This window comes from Canis aureus, chromosome X (assembly GCF_053574225.1).
Source record: "Canis aureus isolate CA01 chromosome X, VMU_Caureus_v.1.0, whole genome shotgun sequence".
Lineage (NCBI taxonomy): Eukaryota > Metazoa > Chordata > Mammalia > Carnivora > Canidae > Canis > Canis aureus.
In genome coordinates this window covers 91585426-91606413 of record NC_135649.1, presented here as the reverse complement: position 1 = coordinate 91606413, position 20988 = coordinate 91585426, and the positions used below count along the sequence as shown (strand labels likewise).

General features: G+C 37.3%; 1 protein-coding gene across 6 annotated transcripts in view; it reads left to right on the top strand.

The window, feature by feature from the left end:
• SYTL5 (synaptotagmin like 5) overlaps window positions 1-20988 on the top strand; it is a 234053-nt gene that overhangs the window by 183369 nt on the left and 29696 nt on the right. For 4 of the 6 annotated variants that reach the window (XM_077889472.1, XM_077889471.1, XM_077889474.1 and 1 more), the window contains 4 exons: window positions 6085-6226; window positions 9305-9437; window positions 11058-11164; window positions 20406-20498. In XM_077889472.1, the coding sequence (XP_077745598.1) occupies window positions 6085-6226; window positions 9305-9437; window positions 11058-11164; window positions 20406-20498 (475 nt within the window). The remainder of the gene's footprint in view (window positions 1-6084; window positions 6227-9304; window positions 9438-11057; window positions 11165-20405; window positions 20499-20988) is intronic. The other 2 variants (XM_077889477.1, XM_077889475.1) reach the window with 1 other exon arrangement.

Genomic DNA, 20988 nt, shown 5'->3' with positions numbered 1-20988 from the left:
CCTGGAATAAGCAGTTCAGGGTGTTTAGAGTGTAAAAATTAAAGTGTGGTATACACAAGATGAAATGAAGAGCTAAGTTGGACCGAGACATGGATGGCTTTGGGTACCTGGATGACCTTTTCCTTTTTTTTCTTTTTTTAAGATTTTGTTTATTTATTCATGAGAGACACACAGAGAGAAGCAGAAATACAGGCAGAGGGAGAAGCAGGCTCCCTGGGGGGAGCCTGATACAGGACTCAATCCCAGGACCCCGGGATCATGACCTGAGCCAATGGCAGATGCTCAACCACCGAGCCACCCAGGCTTCCTGACCTTTTTCTTACAAGCAATGTAGCATCCCAGGTATAACAGGAGTTTAGCAAATGCAAGCTATTAAGTACAGAGTACAGACCTGTTCCATTTAGTTACTGAAAGCTAAGTTCTGCTAGACACTTGCTTTCCTTGGCATCCGTAGAGGAAGGCACTTGGCTTTCTTCTTGCTCCTGACTTCCATTTCACCACAAATTTTTCATGGGTGGTGGCCTCTCTCTTCCATCTGGCTTCCATCCATTATTTAGGAAGAAGACACGGGATTAAGATTCTATTGTGATGGCAAGAAACCAAAATATTATCAGACTGGGAATTTTACCTATTCTTTTTCTTCATACCCACTCAGAGTCTTTCCCTCATGGCGACTGTCTCCTCTATTTTAGAGTTTTAAAACAGGTCCTTTAAGGAAACACTGCACATTTTCAAACCACCAAACAAATCACCCTTTGTTTTAGTAAATCAAATTCTAAAGGTTCTTTATATAATTAACACTAAGATTCATTAAACAAAATGTCATTGAGCGCCCACCACACTGTATTATTTTTGTCCTTTCTCCAAAAAGGAAAAGGAAGGAAAGTATGTGTAATTAAGCCACAGAAAGCCAGTGACTTCAGAGCAAACTGCAGTAAGAGAAGCTTCCTGATGACTTTCTGCTTTTTCCTCATTTCTCTGCTTCCCTAATTCTGCATTGAAAAGCTCCTAGGATGGTTCACCTGTGCCTAAGAATAAAACGCACATACATATATGCACATATAGACACACGTGCACCCAATACCTGGAATTCATTCTTTTAGGATGTGTTGACCTCTCCAAAGAGTTCGTTCTTTAAATGAAGATACCCATATCTGTGTGTTGTGTGTCTGTGTGCTTGGGCAACACTCTCAGGGGTCAATAGACTTTCTGCAGACATACAGATAGTTAATATTTTTACCTTTGTGGGTCATGTAGTCTCTGTCTCAACTACTCAGCTCTGCCGTTGGAGTATGAAAGCAGCTGTAGGCAGTACGTAAATGCATGGGCATGCTGGCGTTATGATGAAACTTTATTTATGGGCACTGAAATTTGAATTTCATGTAATTTTCACATGTCACAAAATACTCTTTTTTGATTAATTAAAAATGTAAAAACCACTCTTGGCTCACAAGCTGTATAAAAACAGGTGGTAGAAAAAAAACAGGTGGTGGGCCCAATTCAGTCCACGGGCTATAGTTTGCTGAGTCCAGGTACAACACATTCACTCTACACACAGAAGGTGTCCTTCCCTTTCTCACAGGCAAAGTCTTGAGGACAGTTCAGCTCTCTTGTTGCGAACACTGGGGTTAAGAAGTAGTGGTATGAGAGGGGAGAGGTTACAGGTGGAGAGATGTCTGAGATCAGTAAATTTAAATGAATCCAGTTTAGCCCAGTGTTTCTCAGCCGTGGCTACATATAGAAGTCACTGGGGGATGGAAGTGTCATTAGAACATATTGATCCTATGGCCCTAGATCCCATGCCCAGAGTCTAATGCGATTAGTCGTGGATGTAGTCTGGGTATGGGGGTTTTTAAAAGCTCCCCCAGTGTCTCTGATGTGAAGTCAGGGATGAGAACCACTCATCTCACATAAGACTGTTGACAAAGACAAAGCGTTTTGGGATCACTGAAGACTGGAAAGTTGAACTGTGTTCAGCTTTTTTCTCTTTCCTTTTTCATTTTTAACATCTCTTTCCCATTTAATGGGATCACCTCACTTTCTAACTACCACCTCCCTTGCTTTTCTTGTATACCCATTTCAGATCTAATATAACTAAAAAAAAGTTAGGAGAGCACATAAACCACAGAAGAAATATCATGCAGTCTCTGTGTCATGCTATGCACTAGCCACATTGTCCCGGTGAGTGTTAGCATCTCTCAGATTAATGCTGCCTTTTGGTTGATCTTCCTTTGGGGAGTACTCATTTAACCATGCAGGCACAGACTCAACATTGTCAGCCCACTCTTGGAAGGTTGTATCCTGGGAAATGCTTTCCAGACTACAACTCCTGGGAGACTGTTATGCAATCCACACAGGCAACTCATTAAATTATAGTCCCTCTCCCCTATCCTTAGATCCTTTATCTAAAAATAGATATATCTAGGGGCACCTGGGTGGCTAAGTTGGTTAGGTATCTAACTTCTGTGTGGGTCATGATCTCAGGGTCCTGGGTTCGAGCCCTGCATCAGGCCCCATACTTGGCAAGTCAGTCTGCCAAGTCCCTCTCCCTCTGCCACTCTCCCCACTCATGATTGCTCATACTCACTCTCTCTTTCCCTCCCTCTCTCCCTCTTTCAAATAAATAAAATCTTTAAAAAAATAAATTAGCAAATGAAAATAGATATATCTAGAAAGCCATTATCCTGATTTGGGGCCAGGATGAAATTAGAAATAACAAAATGGAAAGCTAAAGTATATTTCATAAGCTAAAAAAAAAAAAAAAAGCTAAAGTAAATGAGACTGTTTCCTACTCTAGGAAATGTGTATTCAAGTAACCTGGGATATCCAAGCTTCCCAGCCAGTGTGGCATCCCCACACTTTGGGCCCTATCAGAACAGGAAAAATATATTCCTCTTTTGAGGAACCTCCACACTCTTTTCCACAGTGGCTGCACCAATTTACATTTCACCAATAGTACATGAGTACTCCCTTTTTCTCCACATCCTCTTCAACTCTTATTATTTCTTGTCTTTTTGGTTCTAGCCATTTTGACATGTGTGAGGTGAGAACTTAGTGTGGTTTTGATTTGCATCTCCCCCATGGTTAGTGATAGTGAGCCATTATCATTAGTGATAGTGACACCAGATAGTGTCTGGTGGCCATCTCTATGCCTTCTTTGGGAAGATGTCGATTCCGGTCCTCTGCCCAAAAAATAGCTCTTTCTTTTTAAAAAAAAAAAAAGATTTTATTTATTTATTCATGAGAGACAGAGAGAGATAGAGAGAGAGGCAGAGACACAGGCAGAGGGAGAAGCAGGCTCCATGCAGGGAGCCCAACGTGGGACTCAATCCCAGGTCTCCAGGATCACACCCTGGGCTGAAGGCAGCACTAAACCACTGGGCCACCAGGGCTGCCCCCAAATAGCTCTTTCTTAATTGAACTTTAAACTTCTTGCATTTAGACTTGAGGAAGCCTTTATCCTCTTTCTATTTAAGTGGCAAAGATTTATATATTTTATGTCATATTTCATATAGCATCTAATAGAGTTGGCACCCAAAAATTTGTGATATCCTGCCTCATTAGACTAGAACTTTTTTAGTCTAATCAACTGAAACAACCAACTGAGAGAAAAATATTTTTGAGAAGCTCGCAGTAAATGTCAGGGACAAATGTGAAGTTATATGTCATTTTTGAGGTAATGATTCTGGCAACAATTTCCAGTAGTTGACTTATAAGAAATTTTTTCTTGAATTTTTTATGCCTCTTGAATGTCATCACCACAATCAATCAACTTCTGTCAGAGCTTCTACATAAATAAGACTGTTGGTTCTAGCAAAACTAATCCATGATGGGAACTTTTTCAAAACCACCTGGGTCAAGGAGCACCTTCAGGATAGGCACAAGTGGATAGATCTACATGAGTCTCTTTGTATCATAACTTCTTGGCTCGTTTCTGCAAGATTCATATCCAGCCTTTCTTTTTCAAGGAGACTTTACCTAAAATAGTAGGGAGATAGATTTCTGTAGTAACATTGTCCTGAGAGTAGAGAACCTACTGTCACAGCACAGAGTTACTGGGTAGGTCTCTAAGGCCTTTCTAAGTAGGACTTCGGAGATGAACAAAATCACTTGGGTTGTTAACTGTTGTCAAGTGTAGAAGTGTAGCACCTGAGGTAGGAGGGCTCAGGAAATTTATCAAGGCACTTAGAATTTCAAATTATATCAACTTATTTAATCACAAAACTTTATTCTCTTGTTGTCAGAATCAAAGACACAGTCTCAGACCCCTCCTGAGAAATCTGTAATTCATTCAGAGTGCCATCTCTAGAAGAAGAAGCCAGAGACTGTGTGTAGTATCAAATGAATGCTACCTAGAGAATTTTTAGTTCTCTGAATAAGATTCCAAGAAACTGACTTCCAGCTCTCTGATCCTTGGATTATTTTCTGCCTGATAGCTCCTTCTATCAATGTAGAACTTGCCTGGTTGTATCAATTTGATCTTGGTGAAATGATGAGTAAGCAACATGAGAAACCAGAAAAAGCATAGGCTTTGGGTAGGCAGGCAATTCTCGGTTTTTATCCTGACTTTATTATGTACTAACTGGGTGAGAGTGTGGTAGTGGTAGTTAGTGGTGGTCTGTATTGTGTGTGTACATGTACACATGTGTGCATATACGGAATGATGGTTTAACCTCTCCAAGACTCAGTTTTCTCATCTTTAAAATAAGACTGTTGGTGTCTTTTTTTAAGTATATTAGGGAATGGGAAGTGTCAAACACCTAGAAAATACTCAACAAATATAGCTTTTATTTGCATACTTAGGGAGGGTGGTGGTAGCCAGTTGTATAAGTCGGGGCATATTTTATTTGATTCTGGTGACTTTTCTGGTGCACAACCTTGAAAAGCTTTTGAACTGTAGTTGATAGCTGCCCTAGTCAATGCCAATTCTTTGTCCTGCCAGATTTGTCTTCCAGTAATGGCACGTGAACAGTCAGACATTCTTTTTAGAAAAACAAAACACACTTCCTCTGTTCTTTTGCATATCTTCTTTGATCAGCTCAACTGCAAGTTCTAATCACTATGAACTATCACTGCTAGGCTTTAAACAGTAAAATGTATATCGTAGATGCACTTATAACTTATTAAATAGAAAATAAGAGAGTACAATTCACAAAAGCTTCTATTCTGCCACTTAATGTATTTTGTACTCAGCAAGGATAAAAAATAAAATAGAACAAACACGTCTCTTAAACTCTAATTTGTCAAAACTTATACTGACTTAATGAAACTCCATGTAATAAGATAATGGTGTTCACCTGAAGGGCAGGAACTATTTTTTTATTAATCATTATTGAATGGGATTGAATCAGTTTTAGCAAACAAAGTGAGTCAAGCCCATTTACCAAATGTCAGTATTTTTATGTTGCATTTATTAAATGAGTCCATGAGTCAGACACTGAAACAACACAGAGCAATACAACATAATTTCCACTCTTTGATTAAATATGTACTGAGTGCCTCCTTTGCACCAAAGTGTTATGAAGGTGGTAGAGATATCATGGCAAATGTGTCATGAACTCTGTCCCCAAAGAGCTTAGGTTGAAGGAGGCAGCAAGGCCCACATTTGTGGATCACTTGCAGAGCCAAATAAGACATCCTGTAGTCGAGGGCCTCACAGTTTAGCAAAGACTGTAAGTCGGTAAGAACTGAGCAGAGCAGAGGTCATATTATAAGGCTTGCAAAGGACAGGGAAGTCCTGATGGGGGAAGCTGGACTTCCAGGCCTTGAAGGTTGGGGAAAACTTGCATAAACAGGAAATGACAAATAGAGTTTGTTAGGTGGAGAGAATGTGAGCAAAAACCTTAGGGGTAGAAGCAGGAACATGAGCCGCGAGTGTGGTGAGTTGAGAGGACAACAAGGAACCGGGTTGGGCTGGGAGAATGCTGGTGAGCAGTGGGAAATAAACCTGGCAAGGTAGGGCAAAGCTCAATTGCAAAAACCCTGGAGTCAGACAAATGAGCTTGAGCCTAGTGAGTCTTTGAGGATGAAAGCAACATGGTAGTTGCTGAGCATGCTGAAGTCAGAATATTCTTTCTCATTTAGGGGAAGCACTGGTTCATCAGATCTTAATGACCAAGAAGCTGGCCCCACAACCCCGAAGAGCACCCGGAGCAGCGGTGTGACCCCAGTCCCTCAGAGGTCACCAGCCCCAAGCACGCGCAGTGTGGCCTCAGTCAGCATTAGAGTAAGTGCACAGATGTGAAAGGGCACACCCAGCTTCTGAGACTTGACCTCACCATCATGGCCTGGTTGGGTTTGAGTTCTCTATACCTCGAAGCATGTTGTTTATGCCATTTAATTGTAGAAACCTCTTCATCAGGATCAAACCTCCTGCATCCTTACCTCCTGATGGGAACTCAGAAGTGTGAAGGAAAGGGAGCAGTGGGTTTATATATGGTTTAAAAAATATATAAATAATGTTTAGAAGTCTGCACTTTTGATCCTTCACATTGTTTGTCAAGATATTCATTAAGTCAACTGCACTAAACATTTTCCAGACTGATTTAAGTCAGGAATAGTAGAGTCTTGAAACTTTTTAATGGTTTTCCTTTCTCCATGCCTGCTAAACCTAGGGATCAACATATAATAGAGACTTAAACTGCATTATACCTAAAATATTTATGGAATGTGGAAGTTATTCTTGGGAATGAATGAGCATCTAGATTTTTTGGTTAAGCAAGAAACTCTGTATGCATGGCTGACATCTAGATTTAAGAAATCTTGGCGCCCTGGTCAGGCAGAGACTTGAAGTAAGTGAAGGAATTAGGCATGCAGGAGTCTGTAGCATGGTACCCCTTCAGGCAGGGACAGCACCGACTTTCAGCAGGCACACGTGCAGGGAAGGCCGGCCTCCATCTTGAATAGCCAGTGTACTTGTTCAGCCATGTCTAAAATACTTTTAATGCCTTGGAGAAACAGCCGGTGCTAAGACTGAAGTGGGGATGTGCCTAGTGGAAGAAAGAACAAGAGGGCCAACATGGCTGTTGTAGTGAAGAAAGGGGAGGGGTACCAGGAAATGAACTCAGGTCACAGGACCAGGACACTGTATGCATTTTGACCTTTAGTTGGAATGAGGTGAGGACAGTTGGAGGGCTTTGAGTAGAGGAGTGACATGATGTGGCTTCTCTTATTTGTAATTTTTTTGTTTTTATTAAGTTTTTAACTCCAGTATTGTTAACATACAGTATTATATTAGTATTATATTGTTTTTTTTGTTTTTATTAAGTTTTTTTTTAAATTCCAGTATTGTTAACATACAGTATTATATTAGCATTATATTAGTTTGAGATATACAATATAGTGATTCAACGCTTCTGTACATCACCCAGTGCTCATCATGATAAGTGTGCTCCTTAATCCAAAATATATAAAGGACTTACACAACTCAGCACCCCAAAACCCAAATAATCCAGTTTTTTAAATGGGCAGAGGATGTGACTTCTCTTTATACAGGATCTGGAGGTTGTGCTGAGAAGCAGCTTTAGGGGAACAACTGGAAAAGCCAGGAGGCCAGTTAGGATGTCATTGTCTTACTGCTGGTGAGAAACTAGGCTTTGGAACAAGGAGATAGAAGTGGAGGTTGTGAATCCTGTGCACTGTTGGTAGGAATGAAAATCAGTGCAACCACTCTGGAAAACATTCTGGAGGTTTCTCAAAAAAATTAAAAATAGAAATACCATATGATCCAGTAATTCCACTATGGAGTATTTACCCAAAGAAAATGAAAACACTAATCCAAAAAGATATCTGCACCCCTATGTATACTGTAGCATTATTTACAATGGCCAAAATATGGAAGCAAGAAGACATGGTATACACACACACACACACACACACACACGAATATAGCTCAGCCATAAAAAAAAAAGTATGAGATCATGCCATTTGTGACAACACGGAGGGACTTAGAGGATATTACACTAAGGGAAGTAAGTCAGACAGAGAAAGATAAATACCATATAATTTCACTTATATATGGAGTCTTAAAAATCAAAATAAATGAACAAACTGGGACAAAACCAGAAACAGACTCAAATATAGAGAGAACAGACTAATGGTTGCCAGAGGAGAGGAGAATGAGGTGATAGGTGAAGTAGATGAAGGAGATTAAGAGGTCCAAACTTCCATTTGTAAAATAAATAAGTCATGGAGATGAAAAATAGAGGATAGGGAATATAGTCGATAACATTGTATGGTGGTGACAGATGGTGACTACACTTACTGTGGTGAGCGTTGCATAATGTATACAATTGTCGAATCACTGTGTTATCTATCTGAAATTAATATTGTATGTCAACTATACTTCAATAAAAATAGTCATTATCCAAATAATGAATATAAAAACTAAATATTTATCTAAAATATCAACTCTTCCTCTAATGTGACTTCAGAAAAATAAATCATGAACTTAAAAAAAAAGCAGAAGCTATGAACAGTCAGATTCTATAAATATTTTTAAGGAAAAGCCAAAAGGCATTCAGACGGATTGAATAATTATATAAGATTCCTTTCAATACGTATAGTCTGAATTGTACTTGCTGATAAGGTAAAAGGCAGATTTAAAATTTCATAAATATTTATACTAAGCTCAGCAAGCAGTAGTGTTCAAAAGCCAGAAAAGTCCATGGATAGTTGATGATTACCCTTACTTCTTGGCAACCTAACAGGGAATGATATTCAAAATATTTAGTAACTGGAGTATGACAGAGGTACTGAGAAGTCAGAACAGACTCTGGCCCAAGTCTGGGGCAGTATCCTGAGGGCCCTACCAAGCCATGTGTTAATCTGGATTGTGGGTCATGGTCTTCTGTTAAACGGGGGTGGAAGAGGTAAGGGGCGGTTGAAGAAACAGGATATTGAGAGTGGGGACAAACATAGGACCAAACAGATACTAAGCTTGAGTATTACTCTGGGGATGTCATGCTAGCCAGATTCTTATATATAGTTCATGTAAGAAGGTACCTGTATCTTTCTTGCTAATCATTTTTAGAACACTAACAATTTTGTGAATGAAAAATTATTTTGAACAACTTTTGTGCAAATTAACAAGCCTCTTGGTATAGATTTTATAGAGCAATTATATAGATAGTAAGTTTTAGAGTTACATGGACTCCTGATGAGGACGCCTCCCACAGATGTCAACTAGCCCCTCCTAAAGAAGAATACAACATAAATATGGTTATTACTGAAACATATTCATATGAGAGGCTTTTAAAGTAATTTACAGTCATTATAATGTGTTTTTTCATTTTTACTTTGTGAGAAGGAACATGGTTTTGAAAATTCCATGGATTTGGCTGCCATTGAAAGCACATATGAGGACCTCACAAAAAGTCATCGCAGAAACATTTCTGGTACACCTTCCATAGCAGTGTCTGAAATCTCCCTCTCTTCAGGTGGGATTTACAGCATGCTTACTCTTTTTTCTTAAAAAAATTACTGAATCATTTGAAATTCACTGCCTTGTGTGACATGAACTGGATTTTTATGCTTTAGAAAATAATCGTCTGTTCCTTGATCCATGATGGTAGGCCCATTCCAGAAGAAAAGCCTAAATGTGGACGCAGGTGATGCCCTGAGTCTCTTGCATTCATGCAAAATCCATTTTTTAAAATTTTTATTTATTTATGATAGTCCGAGAGAGAGAGAGAGAGAGGCAGAGACATAGGTAGAGGGAGAAGCAGGCTCCATGCACCGGGAGCCTGACGTGGGATTCGATCCCGGATCTCCAGGATAGCGCCCTGGGCCGAAGGCAGGCGCCAAACCGCTGCGCCACCAAGGGATCCCAACAAAATCCATTTATTAAGTGTATATATTTGTCAGTCATCACTGCCAAGTTTCAGAGCTACACCAAACGAAAGTATAGGAGTGTAGGAAATAAAATTGGATTATTTGATGGAAAGATAAAGACACTTTCCCAGAATTCAAGGAAATGATAGTTCATTTGATATGGTGGTCATTAATTATCCTGTGGTTTAAATAAAAAGTTAGTTAAAGCAGCGTTAAGGTATTAATAACAACCCTTTTCATTTGTATGGTACTTTCAAATATGGCATATATTTCTCTTCTTGATCACAACAACCCTGGGAAGCAGGTATTATGTATGTTGTAATTTTATTACCTATGAATAAGAAAATTCTGTAGAGAAATTGGCCATAGTTAAGTTTGTGTCCCCTGTGTAGAATTAAAATCATGACAAAATCCTCAACATGAGAAAGTTGTTACCTAATGATGATATTTGCATAAAGCCCAAGGCTGGATTCTTTGTGCTGAGTTGAGGAGTCTTTCCTAGTCAGGAAGCTTCCAAAGCATTTTCTAAATATATGTGGTTGTCATTGCATTTTGTTCAGGACTACAAGATTGATTCTCTCATTAAAAGAAAAATTTCAAACTAGCATAGATGCCTATCTCATAGCTTGTATTTCTACTACTTCTAATCAACAGCTCCTATTTACTGAGTATATACTCTGTGTCAGGCACTGTCCTAAGCACTTCTTCATTATTTAATTATTTAATTTACCATTTCATTACTGAGTTGTGCATCGTGCTTTAAATTATATTTTTAAAAGCAAGGTGTTCCTCTGAGGAAAGAATGTTTTGGTGCCTAAAGAAATAGAACTTCCTCTCAGTTTACCTATAGCCACTCCCTTTTTGTATGAAAGAAACTTGCTATATCATTTAATAGCATTTTATGTCAGATATGAAAACAGTGAATTCTCAGAAAAACAGGAGCCTTACACAGCTTAAAAATCTGCATTTTACATAGAACATTCAACTTCCTTTAATCGAAGGTGAAATGAACACATCAGTGTTGGTAATACAATCCAAGAAGATTTCAAAATACTGTTAAAAAGTACATTAGTATAAACAGCATGAAGTTACTGACTCTGTTGCTTTCATAACACTCTGTGCCCTGTGCCTAGAAAGAATGGGAATAAAGATAAAACATTTGCAGTGAAAACTGAAGTCTTCTAACAAACTGATTCATATCTCTCCTTTTCTCTTCCTTCCTCCAGATCGGAGTCGATCTGAGTTAGATTTGAGTGGATCATTTCCAGAAGACTTAGATAATACTGTAAACATAAGAAGCAAGTCTGTCCCTGGGGCTTTAGACAAAGACTTGGTAAGTTGGATGTGGAAGAAAGTCTGTTGATCATGAGGAAAGAGCCCAGTCTTGTTCTAATCCTTTCCACTTTTAGGTGAAAATAAATTGAAGATATATGATAATCTGTTCCTAATCAGTCTTTACAGTCAGCATATAAAAACAACTAAAGAATGATTTAGGGCAGCCTGGGTGGCTCAGCGGTTTAGCGCCGCCTTCGGCCCAGGGCATGATCCTGGAGACCTGGGATTGAGTCCCACATTGGGCTCCCTCTATGGAGCCTGCTTCTCCCTCCGCTTGTGTCTCTACCTCTCTCTCTGTTTCTCATGAATAAATAAATAAAATCTTTTTAAAAAAGAATTATTTAGAAAAATTAACTGGTATTCAGGTTAATGAGTGAAGATTTTCACTAAAAATATACCTGTTGGGAATTTCCGTTCCTGGCTTAACATCATTTAATCTAAACCTGGAAAATGAAAGATCCCAAGATTTCCTAAACCAAATATTACTAGACTTAGCTGACTATATAGTTTATATGAACATTTCTACATCTCAAATAACCACTAATGAACTATCTTCTTAACTGAAACTAAATTATGAGAAAACTAATGTTTAATTAACTAATGTTTAATTATGAAATGAGAAATTTGAGTTAGATATTTTTTAAGGTTTCTTCCAGTTCTAACATCTTGATTCTAATTTCAGTAGTTGCTATAATGCAATTTGAACTCCTTGGAAGAAAGATATAACACAAATGTTAAATGACATTAATGTAATTTTCTAAAGCAAGCCAGGAAACTTAGTTCTAAAACTCAATGTTATTTACTATAGTAAAGAAACCTAGGAAGTATTTTTAAGTCCACCACAGAAAGCAGGGAGGGGAAGGCAATAAGATCGAATGGTTTCAAAGCTTACTTGTGTTCAGCCTCTCAAGAACAGCTAATTCCAATGTTACTAAACTATTCCTGATCCTAGAGAACTCAATAACTGAAATTAAAAATGCACTAGAGGGAATCAACAGCAGATTACAATATGAAGAAAAACAAATCAACAATCTGGAAGACAGTAATAGAAAGCAACCAAGCTGAACAGCAAAAAGAAAAAAAGAATAATACAAAATGAGAATAAATAGCATAATGGAATATTCTATTCCCATAGAATAAATATGGGAACTCAACACTATCATTAAGCATAAAAACATTTACATTACAGGGATCCCAGAAGAAAAAGAGAAAAGGGGGCAGGAAACTTATTTTAAAAAATAATAGCTGAAAGCTTCCCCAATCTGGGTAAGGAAACAAGCATCCAAATCCAAAAGGCACAAAGAGTCTCCAATCAAATCAACCCAAGGAGGCCCACATCAAGACGCATAATAAAATGGCAAAAAATACTGATAGAGAATTTTAAAAGCAGCAAGAGAAAATAGTTACATACAAGGGAAACTCCATCTCAGGCTATCACCTGAGTTTTTTATCAGAAACTTTCCAAGTCAGAAGGGAGTGGCATGATATATTCCAAGTGCTGAAAGGAGAAAAAAAAAACCTACAACTAAGAATACCCAGCAAAGTTACTCAGAATTGAAAAATATATAAAGAGTTTTTTAGAGAAACAAAAGTGAAAGGACTTTAACACCAAAACAGTATCAGGAAGAAATAGAAGATTTGAACAGACCAATTAGTAGCAATGAAATTGAATCAGTGATCAAAAAACTCCCATCAAACAAAAGTCCAGGACCAGATGGCTTCACAGGTGAGTTCTACCATATATTTAAAGAAGAGTTAATACTTATTCATCTCAAAATTTCCAAAAAATAGAAGAGGAAGAAAACTTTCATATTCATTCTACAAGGCCAGCATTATGCTGATACCAAAACCAGGTAAAAACACGATGAAGAAAGAAAACTGTAAGCCAATATCTCTGTTGAACATAGATGCAGAAATCTTCAAAAAATATTAGTAAACTAAATCCACCAATACATTTAAAAAATTATTCACCACTATCAAGTGGGATTTATTCCAGGGATGCAAGGGTGGTTTAATATTCGCAAATCAGTTAACATGATGCATTGTATTTATAAGAGAAAGGAAAAAGTATGATCATCTCAGTAGATATAGAAAAAGCATCTGACAAAGTACAATATCCATTCATAATAAAAACTCTGAACTAAAGGGGGGTTAGAGGGAACATTTCTCAACATAAAGGCCATATATGAAAAAACTTAGAGCTAACATCAGCTTGAGAGCTTTTCCTCTAAGGTCATGAAGAAGACAAGCATGTCCACTCTCACCACTTTTATTCAACATAGTACTGGAAGTCCTCACCACCGCAATCAGGCAACATAAACAGAAGGTATCTAAATTGGTAAGGAAGAAGTAAAACTTTCACCATTTGCAGATGACGTGATACTGTGTATAGAAAACCCTAAAGACTCCACCAAAAAACTACTAGAACTGATAAATGAATTCAGTAAAGTCACAGGATTGAAAATTAGTACACAGAAATCTGTTGCATTTCTGTACACTAATAGGTAGCAAAAAAGAAATTAATAAAATCCCATTTACAGTTACACCAAAAAGAATAAAATACCTAGAATAAACTTAACCAAGGAAGTAAAAGATCTATACTCTGAATACTTATATAAACAGTGATGAAAGAATCTGAAGAGGACATAAGCTAATGAAAAGATATTCTACACTCATGGGTTAGAAGAACAAATATTGTAAAATGTTCATACTACCCAAAGCAATCTATAGATTTAATGCAATCACTATCAAAATACCAACAACATTTTTCACAGAACTAGAACAAATAATCCTAAAATTCATATTGGAACCACCCAAGACCCCGAGTAGCCAAAGCAATCTTGAAAAAGAAGAACAAAGCTGAAGGTATCACAACTCCAGATTTCAAGATGTACTATAAAGCTCTAATCATCAAAACAGTATGGTAGTGGCACAAAAATAGACACAGAAATCAATGGAACAGAATATAGAGTCCAGAAATAAACCCACGCTTACATGGACAATCTATTACAAAGGAGGCAAGAATGTGCAGAGGTAAAAACAGTCTTTCCAACAAATGATGCTGGGAAAACTGGACAACAACATGCAAAAGAATGAAACTGGACTACTTCCTTACAGCACATGAAACAATAAACTCAAAGTGGATGAAAAAACCTAAATGTGTGACCTGAAACCATAAAACTTCTAGCAAAAAAAAAAAAAAAAAACAGTAATTTTTTCACATCAGCTGTAGAAACATTTTTCTAGATGTGTCTCCTCATGCCAGGGAAACAAAAGCAAAATTACACTTGGGACTCCACCAAAATAAGCTTTTGTCCCACAAAAGAAACCATCAACAACAAAAAAAGGCAACCTGTTGAATAATAGAAGATATTTGCAAATGATTTATCCATGAAGGGGTTAATATCCAAAATATATAAAGAAGTTATACAACTCAACACTGGGGGAAAAACAATCCAATTAAACAGTGAACAGAGGACCTTAATAAACATTTTTCCAAAGAAGACATACAGGTTGCCAACAGACACTTGAAAAGATGCTCAACATCACTAATCATCAGGGAAATGCAAATTAAAACCACAATGAGCTATCACTTCACACCTGTCAGAATGGCTAGATTCAAAAAACAAGAAATAACTAGTGTTGCTGAGGATGTGGAGAAAAAGGAACCCTCATTCCCACTGTTGGTGGGAATGCAAATTGATGAAGCCTTTATGGAAAACAGTACGACAGGTCCTCAAAAAATTACAAATAGAATTACTATATAATCTAGTAATTCCACTACAGGGTATAAAACAAAAACATTAATTTGAAAAGATATATGCACTCCTATATTTATTGCTGCATTATTTGCAATAGTCAAGATATTGAAGCAGTCTAAGTGTCCATCCATAGATGAGTACATAAAGAAAATGTGGTATATATATATACAATGGAACAGTAGTCAGCAATAAAAAGGAATAAATTCTTGCCATTTGCAACAACATGGTAGAACTTAGAGTATATAATTTTACATGAAATATGTCCAAGAAAGACAAACACCATATGATTTCACTTATATGTGAAACCAAAAAAAGAATAAACAAAAAGCAGAATTAGATCTATAAATACAGAGAACAAACCGGTGATTGCCAGGGCAGATAGAGATTGGGGGATGGATAAAATAAAGGAGATTAAGAGTACACTTAACTTGCTGAGCATTGAGAAACATATGGAATTGTTGAGTCATTATATCATATACCTTAAACTAATGTATCAGTGTATGTTAATTATACTTAAAAAATATATTGAATTAGACTGGGTGTCTGGATGGCTCATTTGGTTAAGCATCTGACTCTTGATTTCAGCTCAAGTCATGAGCTCAGGGTCCTGATATTGAGCTGTGCACTAGGCTTCATGCTGGGCAGGGAGTCTGCTGGAGATTGTCTTTCCCTCTGCCCCTACCACACTTCCATGCTCTCTCTCTCTCTCTCTCAAATAAATCAATCTAAAAACAAAGGATATTGAAGTAGTAATTTAAAATCTTCCCCTAAAGAAATACTGAGGAATAAATTGCTTCATTGATGAAATCTATCACATATTTTAAAAGGAAATAATATCAATTCTTCATAAGATTTCTCAGAAAATTACTTCCCAACTCGTTTTGTGAAGCCAGTATTTTCCTGACACCAAAGCTAGAGAAAGACATTGCAAGAAAACTACAGAATAATATCCATTAAGAATACAGATGGAAAAACCCTTTATAAAGTATTAGAAAAATAAGTCCAGTAACAAAAAGACTGCATGCCGGGAATCCCTGGGTGGCTCAGCGGTTTAGTGCATGCCTTTGGCCCAGGGCATGATACTGGGGTCCTGGGATCAAGTCCCACATCAGGCTCCCTGCATGGGGCCTGCTTCTCCCTCTACCTGTGTCTCTGCCTCTCTCTCTCTCTCATGAATAAATAAATAAAATCTTAAAAAAAAAAAAAGACCAGGGGATCCCTGGGTGGCGCAGCGGTTTGGCGCCTGCCTTTGGCCCGGGGCGCGATCCTGGAGACCTGGGATCGAATCCCACGTCGGGCTCCCGGTGCATGGAGCCTGCTTCTCCCTCTGCCTATGTCTCTGCCTCTCTCTCTCTCTCTGTGACTATCATAAAAAAAAAAAAAGACCACATGCCATAACTGAGTGGGATTTATCCTATGGATGCAAGGTTGATTCAGCATTCAAAAATAATTACTGTAATACAGCATGTCAGTATAATAAAAGGCAGTAACCACATCATCTCAATAGATGCAGAAAAAGCATTTGACAAAATTCAATATCTATAATAAAATTCTTAAAAAAATAGTGAACTTTCTTCGTCTAATAAAGGGCATCTACAAAATTCTTACAGCTTACATCATATATAACGGCAAGAAAGAAAAGAAAAGAAAATGCTTTCCCCCTAATATAGGAACAAGGCACAAGGTTATCACCTTCATCACTTCTGTTCAACATTTTACAGGAGATTCTAGCTAATGCAGTAAGGAAGGGGAAAAAGAATATAAATTAGAAAAGAAAAAAAGGAGAAGACAAGACAAAGGAAAGGAGGGCATCTCATTGGAAAGAAAGAAACAATACCTTCTTTATGTGCAGTTGATATGATTTTGTATGTGAAAGATCCTAAATAATCTAGAAAAATATTACTATAACTAATAAGCAAGTTCACCAAGGCTACAAGATATAAGATCAATGTACAAAAATCACCTGTATTTCTGCATATCAGCAATAAATTATCTGAAATGAAATTAAGAATATAATTCCATTAATAGCATGAAAAAGAATAAAATACTTAGGAATAAAATTGTCAAAAACTGTAAGACAGATGTATGTATTAAAATTGAGAGAAGTATTGCTGAGTTAAAGATCTCAATAAATAGACATATGTGCATGAATTAGAAGATTCAATATTCTCTCCAAATGAATCTATAAACTCAACACAAACCCTATTTAAAATCTACGCAGGCTCTTGTGGAAATTGACATACTGATTCTAAAATTTATATGGAAATGCAGAGGATCTGGAATTAGAAAATAAATTTTGAAGAGCAAAGTTGGAAGACTTTCTCTAGTAGATTTCAAAACTTTCTATATGACTATTGTCATCAGTACAGTGTGGTATTGGCATAAACACAGGCAATCAAAAGAATATAATTGAGAGTCCAGAAATAAGCCCTTATATTTTCAATCAGTTGAGGTTTGGCAGTTCAATGAGGAAAGAACCTTTTCAGCAAGCCATGACAGGACAATTGGATATCTATATGCCATAAAAAACCCAAAAAATGTTGATTATTACCACACACCATGAATAAAGACTAACTCAAAATGCATTACATCTCTAAATGTAAGAACTAAAACTGTAAAATTTCTAAAATGAAACCTAGAAGAAAATCTATGACCTTGAGTTAGGCAAAGAATTCTTAGGTGTTACACCAAATGTATGATGCATGATACATTCAACAAAAAAACGACAAATTTTATCAAAGTTAAAATTGTTATATCTCAAAGACATCATTATAAAAATGAAAAGACAAGGGGCACCTGGGTGGCTCAGTCAGTTAAGCATCTGCTTTGGCTCAGGTCAAGATCTCTGGGTCCTGGGATCAAACCCCACATTGGGCTCCCTGGTCAGCAGAAAAGGCTGCTTCTCCCTGAGAAGCTATTTCATTTGGTTTCTATGGCCTTTTAACATCTATCACTGTGAGTTGTTTTCCTTTGTCATTTTTATTTTAGGTTCTGTTAATTTGTTTTTGTTTTGTTTTGAGCACATTCTTACTTTCTAGGTCAAGTTACTTGAGCTCATCTTGTGAGCCCAGCAGTGAAAAAAGGCAAATGTATCAATATAAAAATAAGCAAGTTTTGAAAAAGTACTTCACACACCAGGAAATTAGGTTAGTCACTGATCAGAAAAAGGTACTCATCTAAGTAATAAGGGAAACAAAAATTAAAATCATGAGGATATTGGGACGCCTGGGTGGCTAAGTGGTTAAAGCATCTGCCTTTGTCTCAGGGTGTGATCCTGGAGTCCCGGGATCGAGTTCTGCATTGGGCTCCCTGCATGGAGCTTGTTTCTCCCTCTTCCTATGTCTCTGCCTCTCTCTCTCTCTGTGTGTCTCTCATGAATGAATAAATAAATCTAAAAAAAATCATGAGGATATTAAATATTAACCTTAAAAATAGAAACTTTGATTTTACCAGAAAAAGATGGGTTTATTCAGGAATGAAAGAAAATTGCAATCTGGGACCAACAAGCCATGGCAAAACCATAGGCAAGGCTGGGGAACAAAGGAGAGTCATGCTTTCTTAAGGAGCAAAGGGGTAAGTTGGGAAAGCTTTTATGAACTTTAAGTCCATGAGGAAACTGGGAGTTCAAAATGTGATGGCTTCACATTGGCTGAGCTGTTACCCTGGGGGATGAGAAAAGTGACCCTACCTCCAGCTGGAATAGTAGAGTAATATCCATATATAAGGTCAAGTCTACATAAGGTCAAGTTCATCTCTTCCTGTTGTATTTGCAATTGACTGTGAGTGGTAGGGTATGAGAGCTTCCCATGCTGAAACCTCCTAACTCCATTTCAGAGAGGCTTCCCCTTACTAATTTTCACATAAACATCTACTGGATTAGCAAAAGTGAAAAAAAAATCTGACAATACTAACCTTTGGGAGGCAAGGATATAGAGCAGAGAGCACTCTTCTACGTTGCTGGCTAGACTATAAATTGGTACAATTACTTCCAATTGCTTGACACTATCTTAAAATAGTTATCGGTAACCCTGTGGAGATATGCACTCCTTGTGGCGTGCCAATTCCGCCAAAGGGAAGCTTGTGTTTCTCTGCCTCAGGGTATATACTAAAAGATATTCATAGCAGCTTTACTAATGATAGAAAAAATCTGGAAACAGCCCAAATATTCAGCAACAGAAGAATGGATAAATCAAGTGTAAGATAGCGTACCACTGAATAATGAATAAAAATGAACAAACTACAATAATATGAAACAATTTGGATGACTCTTAAAAGACTATCATGTTGAGACAAAGAGGCAAAACACAAAAGAATATAACATTTAATTTCATTTACTTAGAGTTCAAAAACAGGCAAAACAAAATCGTATTGTTTAGGAATGTATGCTTAGGTAGTAAAAGTATACAGAAAAGCAAAGATGTGATTACCATAAGAGTTAAGATTTTATTTCAAAGATGGGGAAGAAAAGGGTTGGTGATATGGACAGAACACAAAGAGGGCTTCTACTTGATTACTTTATACTGTTATGCTGTCCATTTTTATTTTATGCACCTTTCTATGCATGTCATATTTTATAATAAAATTAATTTTTACTCGAAAGCACATAATTAAATATATAGAATAATCTCAATTTATAAAACAGGTTAAAAGAAATTCTTATGATGCCTGCCCAGATTTGTGTGTGCAGAATTTTATACGATTTTTCACATAAACAAGGAGAAAGGCATGGAATCTATATGTAAAATGTTGATTTAACCTGGGGTGAGAGGAAAGAAAGAGAAGAAAGGAGAAGCAAAAAAGAAAGGTGTTCTTTTTTTAAAAAAAAATGCATGATATATTCCTTATATGTGCGGTTGCATATGTGGGCATGTGTGTGTACATATCCTAGAACTTTGAAATTTGGTCATTAACTTAGTAGTGAGAGATCTAAGTTTGATTTCTATTTATCTCTATTGCTTGACATTTGTTACTATAAAAATGTATTGGTTAAATAACCAACAGGGGGATGGGCAGGGGAAGCCACTCTATCATGAAAGAGAAGAAATTAGAACCTGGCATTTTGGACAAGAATCCAGTGTCTAAAAAAAAAAAAAGAATCCAGTGTCTGAAATAGTTTACTCTGTCAGATTTTTAAGATCTGTTTCCCCATCTTGACAGTATGCATGCACACACATGCACGCATACATGCACAGACATTTTTTTAAATTAAAAAATAATTTAAGTACATTGCCCAAAGCTTAGAGACCAGGGAGGTAGAAATTGAACACCCAGGTCTATGTGATTCCAAATTTCACGTTCTTTTTGTAAAGCAAACACCACTAAGAAGGAGACCCCACTCGTCTGATGGCATAATTCAGGTTGAGTGGATAGCAAGAGAGAAAAACCTCAGGATAGGATGATTTCTAGATATTTGTATCGGATTTTTCAAGTATTTTTTTAAAAAAGTGATCCACTGATTTTCTCCTCCTTCCTTGGAAGGACTCCTTGGAAGAGACCGAGGAAGGTGTTAATGACTTAGTGTCCTCCCGGTTTTCTGCAAACACCCACAGTCTAGCAAGTGGCCTGTCAACCGTAAGTAGTTCTCTAGCACGTAACTAGTTTATTCTTTCTCTTGTTGATTTTTGGGACTTTTTCTCAAGGAGATCGGAATGTTCTTGAGAATATGTGTGACAGTGAGTCAAGAGTCATTATAATCTGCTTGCCCTTTGCCCACAGAGTGCTTTTTGTTGTAATTTTGTGTGAGCTTTTCCTTCTCTCTCCTTCCATGGTCCTCACCCAGTTTTTAAAACCTCTTTACTCCCTCATTCAGGCTCTCATCAACTCAGACCTATAGACTATCACAATTCTCTGCCAATATATTTATTTGCTTGCCACCACTTTGTTTATTTCCCAACTGTCCACCATGCTGTGGCCATTTTCTTAAAATACATACCTAGTCCGGTTTCTCTGCTACTCAGACACTGTCCATAGCTTCTCACTGCCTGTAGAATAATGTCTCTTCTTATGTCCATGTTCAAGGCTTTGCTTGAGAGGTAAGTGTTAGGAGCCTCCATGTTCTCAT